We start from the raw sequence: 7,647 nt of genomic DNA on the forward strand, positions 1-7,647 counted from the left end.
CCTGCTGAATGTAGGGTTTGGGAGCTCTCTCTGGGAATGATTCAACAAGAAACACTTTGAGAAATTGAAAACTACATTTATTGATACTTATGTTTGAAAGACTAAAGGAAAAAGGGATTAACTAGAGTAACTTGAAAGAAATCAGCAAGTGTAAGGCCTGGCGGAGGGTGAGATGAGGGCAGGAGCAGCAGCAGCTTGATGGGGTCAAAGGGGTCCAAAACATGATGTCAGTAGTTCCACATGTAATCACATGCAGGGTAAATGATTCACATCACCCAAATTCGTGAAAAGCCAAGGTCTGAATCAGAACACCAGTTTAACTCACAAAGGGAAATAGTCTAACAGATCGAAGTATTGATGTGATTGATGTGTTGGTTGGTCAGTAACCCTCTAGAAAATACAATATAGAAGGCCTAATTATAATCAAAAAGTGGCTTGGGGAGCATGAACCAGAGAAAGGGAGTTGGTTGGCTCATTGGAATGAGTGCGTCCCTCCTCACTGTGGTGATACACCAGTTGAGGAGGAGGCATGATGCCTACCTTCTCTGGTCTGGGCAACTTCTTCCTTAGCCCTGGACAACACTGGAGACACACCAACAAATTCTTTCTTGAAGACTCTATCAGCTCTAGTTGCAAACTGACTGTTCTGACAGGGGACAAAACACCTGGGTTGACGTCAGCTTTCTTGGGTACAATGACATGCCGGTTTGCCTTCATGGAAGCATGTCTAGTCAAACCTCCATAACAACACAATTAAAGCCCTTAGGAAACTATTCTGATGGGTCGTTCCTTCCATTATGTATGTATTTTAATAATGTGACTGTCTGAGAGGAACTTTTCCTCCAAGTTCAGGCACCTTAGTTCATCCCTATGTGATGAAAAGCAAGTCCAAGACCAAACTGAGAGCAAGTCTGGGTTTGATGGGTATATATAATTGTGCACAGCAGTAAAACAGTATGATGTTCCCCTTTCCTCCTTTAATGCCTATGTAAGGAAAAGGGGAGAGAGGGAGAGAGAAAGAGCAGAACTGATTTGGGGATTAGGAGTTGGCAAGGACAGAGGATGCAGGAATAAGGGTACCGAAAAAAAAGTAGGGTTTTCCATGAGTTTTAACCTGTCAGCTGCTCCTGTGTTCTTCCTGTATGAGTGTGGTGCTGGCCTTGTGATGGACTAGACCAAATATCCTGGATACGGATCTAATAAATTTTAACGTTTTGATGGGAGAGGTGAGAAAGATCTGGCACATGGAATGCTGCTAATGACGGAGAAGCAGGGAGTCGCCTCAGTGGAGAAACATAATGCCTGATGCACAGGATGAAGGAATTAACTTCACAGTTCTGTCAAGGGCTGGACCTGGAGGAATGGGCACAATTTCCCACCACAGTATATTTCTCTAGTGATTACGTTTTCTAATCTACTTATTCTAGTAAAATATGAATTCTAGTTAGACTTCTTCCGGTAAAGAGAAAAAGCAGTATTCATAGAATGTATATATTCAAATCTGAAGAGATGGGAAAGTGATTAGTGAGTAAAGGACCTTGTCCATGTTCAATCCCAAATATATCAGCCTTGGAAATACATTTTTCTTTAAGTGAGCTTTGTTTTTTCCTTAATCCAGTTGACATACCGGGATACCTTGGTATATATTCCATATTTTCCTTTCACTGCACACTCTTCACCCCAGCTAATAATTCCAGTTAAGAAACTGGTACCTTCCACTTCGGTAACATGGGGTCCCCCACTGTCTCCTTGGCATGAGTCTTTACCTCCCTCATGGAAGCCGGCACAGAACATGTGATTATAGATGGTGAACTTTGTGGATCGAAGGCATGTAGCTCGGTCAACAAGTGGAACTTTCAGGTACTGAAGAACTGAAGCCGATCTCCCTCTGTTGAAGACTCTCCCCCAGCCACTCACATAACCATATCCAAATGTGAGGAAGATGTTCGTGTATTCCCTGTCAGCAATGCAAATAGGGGTTACGTAGCTATTTAGCATTAAGGGTTCATCCAGTTCCAGAAGGGCAATGTCATGGCTGTACTTATTAACAGATGCGTTGTAGCTGTGGTAAGGAATAGCACGGATCACGTTTCGCTTTTGCTCTGTAGGTTCTGTCTCCTCGGTGTTATGCTCACCTATTGAAAAGAAATTTCTTTTTCAATCACAGTCTTTCCCACAAAGAAACACGTTTTCCAAGTGTCCACCTAGCATCATTGAATTACCTGGCAGTCAAGTGTCAAAGATCTTATATTGTTACGATTTTGGTAAAATGTAATGAGGGCCGATGCATACTTTTCAGACCAAAAAGCTATTCAGGACCATCGGATAGATGGATCTGTTCACCCATGCTGTTACAAGTCTTACATGGTTCACAGGTGATAATGAATCGACTTGTTATGAATTATCCTAGATGTTCCCAATTTCAAAGATTTTGGCCGCTTTTTTGAGCACAGATAATACATTCATTTGGTCATTCATTCAGTGTTAACTGAGGGCAGGTTGCAGCTTGTGCCAGGTGCAAGGATACAAGAATCAGTGATATGACACGGCTTTTGGGAAGGCACAGTCTGGTGCGGAAACGGACACATCAATAGATTAATTGTACTGCACTGACACGAAGGGTCCGCCAAAAGAACGATGGGGGGCTTGGCGGATGGAACACATTGGATTTTGAAAAGATGGCCCCTCTACCACTAGTTCAACTTATTTAGCAATGAGCTTATTAGACCTTAGTAAAGTATGATCTAGCAGTCATGCAGAAGATCTAGGGATGTTTGCAGACGTCTATCATTCTTCATTTACCTGCGACAACAGTAATTTTAACACCAGGTTTGATACAGTGGGCTGCAGTTACAACCCATTTTTCATTAATGATGGAACCTCCACAGAACCCATCAATTCCATCGCTCAAAAGGACCTGTGGAAACAAAATTATGAATCTTACTACATAATATATTTGATCCAGAACAAAAAAACCCACGTGTGCTGTTTAGAGGAGTGGGCAAAATGTTGGCTTCTAGGTGCTGGCAAAAGTGGAGTGTTTCTGGAAAGTGTCAGCTTTGAAGATGAATTAGTGTTTCTGGAGCACAATCAAAAAAGCCATTTCTGAAACTCTTGAACAGAATGAACTGTGATAGCCAGGGGGAGCACTAGATGAGGCAACTGTGAGGAATTGGCTTCTTTTGATGATTCAGGGCCCTTGGATTCCTTTTCCAGGTGAGTCAGGTTCTCTGATAGCACGAATTGCTTCACGGGGATACGGCAGGTACATTCAGAAACGCACTTATTTGACTCCTGGGGATCAATAGTTATTACCGAGTCTTCTGTCCCTGCACGAGGAAATCTCCTTGCTACAGATCATTTGAAAGAGAAAAACTATTGATTTTTCCAGGAGGTCTTTTCAAGCCCTTTCTAAACCAGAATGATATGAAATGAGACCTATGGCATCCCTAAGGGCTGTGCTATGGCCATCCAGGCAGTGAGCAACAGAAGAACTCGCCTACTCCTTCCAGTCTCCCCCAACTCTATTCTCCTCTCCCAACTGGATCCATAAGCTGCCTCTGTCCTAAAAGGTCTACTAAGCTATGTTTGATTTGGGGACAAAGCAGACAAAGGTGTTTGGGTGCTGCTTTGAGCCTGGACATTATTCGATAAGAGGCCAATCCATTCTTTCATCTGTACATTCATTGTATAGCCAGAGTGGTTCATGAATATTTTTACCACCTCAATGTCTAGTTCAAGTTGGAGAATTTCACTTCTTGTGTATGCAAGGGCCTTGAGCCATCTGAGAAGTGTGAACACTAGAGGGCACACTAACATTTGGTAAACCCTTTGTGGGCCCTGACTAGCCCTTGTGAACTGCTGACCTTTTACTAAAGCACACATAGCCCCAGGCATAAACCCATTCATAATAAACTAGGGAAGGGGTGTGGTCACTCCTTTCAAGTGTGAGTCTGAGAAGGTCCTTGGGGGCATATTCTAGTGAAGATTCTCTTTGTCCTGAATTCAGTTTATGGAACACTTGCTAAGTCCTAGACACCAAAGCCCTAGCCTCCTACCTGGAGACCTATGGGCCTGACTCACTGCAAGGCTCTGACCCTCTTTTCCATACTCAGGTTTCCCTCTCATTCTAGCTGTTGCTTCTTATGTCGAAAAGTAAAAATATAGGAAAACTCACACAATATAATAAACACCAGTGTACCCATCGCCCAGATTTAACAATCTTAATTTTTCTTTTGAACCTGTATTGATTGCTTACTATGGATAATCACTGTGCTAAGTGTTTTATGTACTTTGTGGAGTGACAGTAACATATCCATATACAGATGAGCAAACTGAGGTTTAGATATGCAGTTAGTTAGTTAAGGTTAGTTCGTGGTGAGGCTGTGATGCAAACCCTAGTCAGCCTGGCTTCAGAATCTAGGCTTCTAAGCACACAGTATTTCTCCAAGTGTGCTTGGTGGGCTGACTGCTGTAGAATCATCTGGGATGCTTGTAAAATGCAGCTTTGGGAGCCCACCCAGACTTAATTAGAATATTTGGTGGCTGGGATGGGAGAAAATGAAGATCTCCAGAATATCCTTATGCGTAATTAAATTTGAGAAATTCGGTTTCAGAATTCCCAAGGCTTGGTGACCTTTCTGTTTTAAAAGTGCTCACTCCAGGCAGGGCTGGCTACATAATTTGTAGGGCTTGTTGCAAAATGAAAATGCAGGGTCCCTTGTTCAAAAGCGAGGAAAAAGTGTCACGGAAAATACTAAAATACAAAACTTTTTCTTTTCTTCTGTGGTCTCTCACAACCTATCATGGTGTTTTGAATTTACTGTTCAAAGTTGTGCTTCCTCGGGTATGGGGGATATTTGCTGGGCAAGCGCAGATCCTCACAGGTGCCCAGGGACTACAGCCTGAAATTGAGCACGCAAGCACAAACGCAGCCCTCAGCTGCCAGGTCCCCTCTTCCGCCAGCCCTGTGCTGATGCCCTGTGCCCCAGCAGGGGGAAGGGTAAGTCAGTCTTTCCTACTGGTCCACTGTAGCAATCAACAGCAAACAGTGACTCCCAAGGGATTTCAACTTCCCTGCCAGGATATGTTCAGGTCCTGGAATGAAGGTGGACAAGAGGTTTGCCCCTGCCATTCACCCTCCAAATGTGCTATGATGCATTTCTGGTCCTGAGATGCCATGTGGCCACGCCCTGTGCCCAAATGCCATAGAGTCTGTGCACCCAGCCTCAACCCTCCCTGTGCCTGTGCCGAAGGAGGATGACAATGGTAGCTGTTGAGGGTGAGGAGGTGGCATCTGCCAGTGAGCCAGGGGTTGGGGGTGGTAGTGGTCACTGGGCAGCTGTGGAAAGGGGAGACAGAGCTAGCCAAGGCACCACAGGACAGGGCAGAGGGAGGTCAAGAATCCATCCCTGGGTGGTGCTGAGAGGTAAGAGTGTGGTGACTTGAGGTTCCAGGTCCCCAGCACACGCTTGCTCCATTGTCTCATTGAACTTGAGTTACAAAACACAAATGCAAAGCATTGAACTACAAATGCGGGAACCTTTTGAAGACAGGGCCCTGTGCAAGTGCACTTGGTCACCAGCTCATGGAGCTGGCCCGGACCTCAGGTGAGTTTCGTCACCAAGCAAATTTGCGTAACACTGTTCTTTACTGGGCCTAATGATTACAACTGAATACATTTGCTCAAGTAACTGGAGTTAAGCATTCACATGCAATGATATAATGGTGCTTCTCCTCTATATGAGAGGTGAATTGGACATCTCTCAGCTTAATGGGCTAGTTAGGCCAGAGTGAATGATAGCCACAGCCCCTGGGCACAGAGACTAATCTGATGTAGCTAGTCTGACTCCTGCCAAAGACTTGCTGCCCGGAGCATCTACGCTGTTCTGGTGGATGGCTGAGAAATACAGTTGTGTTCTTCTAAGCCCGAAGAGTGTTTTTTTGCCCATTCCTGACTGGTATTAGAAATTTTAGCAAACATCTTTGCCAAGAAGAAGCCCTAAAATACACTTGCATTTAAAGATATTATAAGCGACTTGGTTTTGGAATGTTTGCTTGGCTACCTCAGGATCACAGCTATCTAAATATTAGCTGTTGGGTATGAGCTGTCTGCTTGGCGAAGGACAAGTTCTTGTATGACATCACTTTGGAGAATGTTGGGAAAAATGGGAAAGCATATGTTCTGAGCAAGGATGTCGGAGTTCTGATCTGTCAAACATTTTCATGTTTGTCACATCCTAACAGGAGCCTGTTTTCTCTTTCAGACACCCACACACCCACACACATCTGCAAAACACACATTCACATATCTGTTCTGATGTTCTTCACTGACAATGCCAGCCTAGAGTAATAGCTGCTGCCCTGTTGTTCCCTTCCTAACCTTTTAACTCAAACTTGGCCTTTCCCTGTGATTTCAGTAAACCCTCACTCTCCCTACCTAGCCACCTCCTGCTTTACAATAACATGTTTTCTTTGCAAACTTGTTCTCTTTCATATGAAGAGCAAAACCATTTCTATATGATGCACAGCTTATTATACCCACAGGTGTGATTCGCCCAGCCCTTGGCCCTACTTCATTTTTCTGGGCATAGAGGAGATGCTCACTTTTGGCTTTTAATGGTTAACTAGACTCGTCATTGAAAGAGACTTCATCAAACCATCCTAGAGAATAATTGTCTAAATGTTCTGTTCAAAATAGTTTTGTGAGGCCAGATGAGATTACATATGTTATGTTTTCATTTCTGCTAATTGGAGCTGTATCATCTGAGCTAGGAAAAATAGAGGATTACCTTTCCAAGTGAAGATATATCTATAGTCTTAGGACCTTCCTGTAACATCTTCCTCCCACCCCCCCCGCCCCCCCACCCCCACCAAAAAAGAGGAAGTTCTGGTTCGTACAGATGGTAACTGCATGTTGTCTGCTATGGGGGTGTATCCTAATCAAATGGAAAGGATTGGGTCTGTGTAGGTAGCTGTATAGGTCAAGTGCTCCGGTACCTTTAAGGATAGCTTCAGGCCAAAGCTGAGGAAAGCCAAAACTGGGGAAAATGCTAAGACATTTTAAAGATTGTTTAGGCCAAGAATAGAATAAGGAATAGACAGACTGCCTCTCAAGACATATTTTGTTGGGTAAAATGGTTAAATACAGACAATTGCATATGATACAGCCTAATATAAAGGATTAAGGAAAGCTTAACTACTTGGTTTCCATTGTATTCCGTTTTTATCAATCTCATAGAATGATCTTCAAATTATTAAATGTACAATAATTACGGCTAATACAGAACCTGAGGCCCATGATAAAACAAAAGAGAAAGATCTGGTACTTCACACACAGGGCCAGTCGGATCCTAACTCAAAGCAGAAGAGGAGGACAGAGCTCTTGCGGGCAGGCTTGCGCATGCTCAGAATTGTGGGCTGGCAGGGTCAAGCGCATGGGACCAAAACCCAATTAAAGCTTTAGAAAGCCGAAACACAGTGCTACTTCCTCAAATCTCTCACTATTAAGCTGTTGATGAAGGTGGTCTCATGGTACAGGTGTTGCGATTTCCCAACTCTAAGGTTCACATTTTTCACTGTTTCCCTTTGTAGCTGTATGAAATTCGAGTTCTGTTTTTTTTTTTTTTTTGCAGTACGCGGGCCTCT

The 7,647-nt window shown here is 43.7% G+C and overlaps 1 protein-coding gene across 2 annotated transcripts in view; it reads right to left on the minus strand.

Annotated features, from left to right (window-relative positions):
* Positions 1-297: 297 nt before the first annotated feature.
* Positions 298-7,647, minus strand: part of F9 (coagulation factor IX) — a 29,870-nt gene continuing 22,520 nt past the window's right edge. Inside the window, exons 7-8 of one of the 2 annotated variants that reach the window (XM_007452073.1) lie at positions 2,803-2,917; positions 298-2,135 (exon numbers count right to left, since the gene is read on the minus strand). In XM_007452073.1, the coding sequence (XP_007452135.1) occupies positions 1,588-2,135; positions 2,803-2,917 (663 nt within the window). In that variant the 3' untranslated portion in view covers positions 298-1,587. The remainder of the gene's footprint in view (positions 2,136-2,802; positions 2,918-7,647) is intronic. The other variant, XM_007452074.1, reaches the window with a different exon arrangement.

Source organism: Lipotes vexillifer, unplaced genomic scaffold (assembly GCF_000442215.2).
Source record: "Lipotes vexillifer unplaced genomic scaffold, Lipotes_vexillifer_v1.1 scaffold1114, whole genome shotgun sequence".
NCBI classification, from domain to species: Eukaryota; Metazoa; Chordata; class Mammalia; order Artiodactyla; family Lipotidae; genus Lipotes; species Lipotes vexillifer.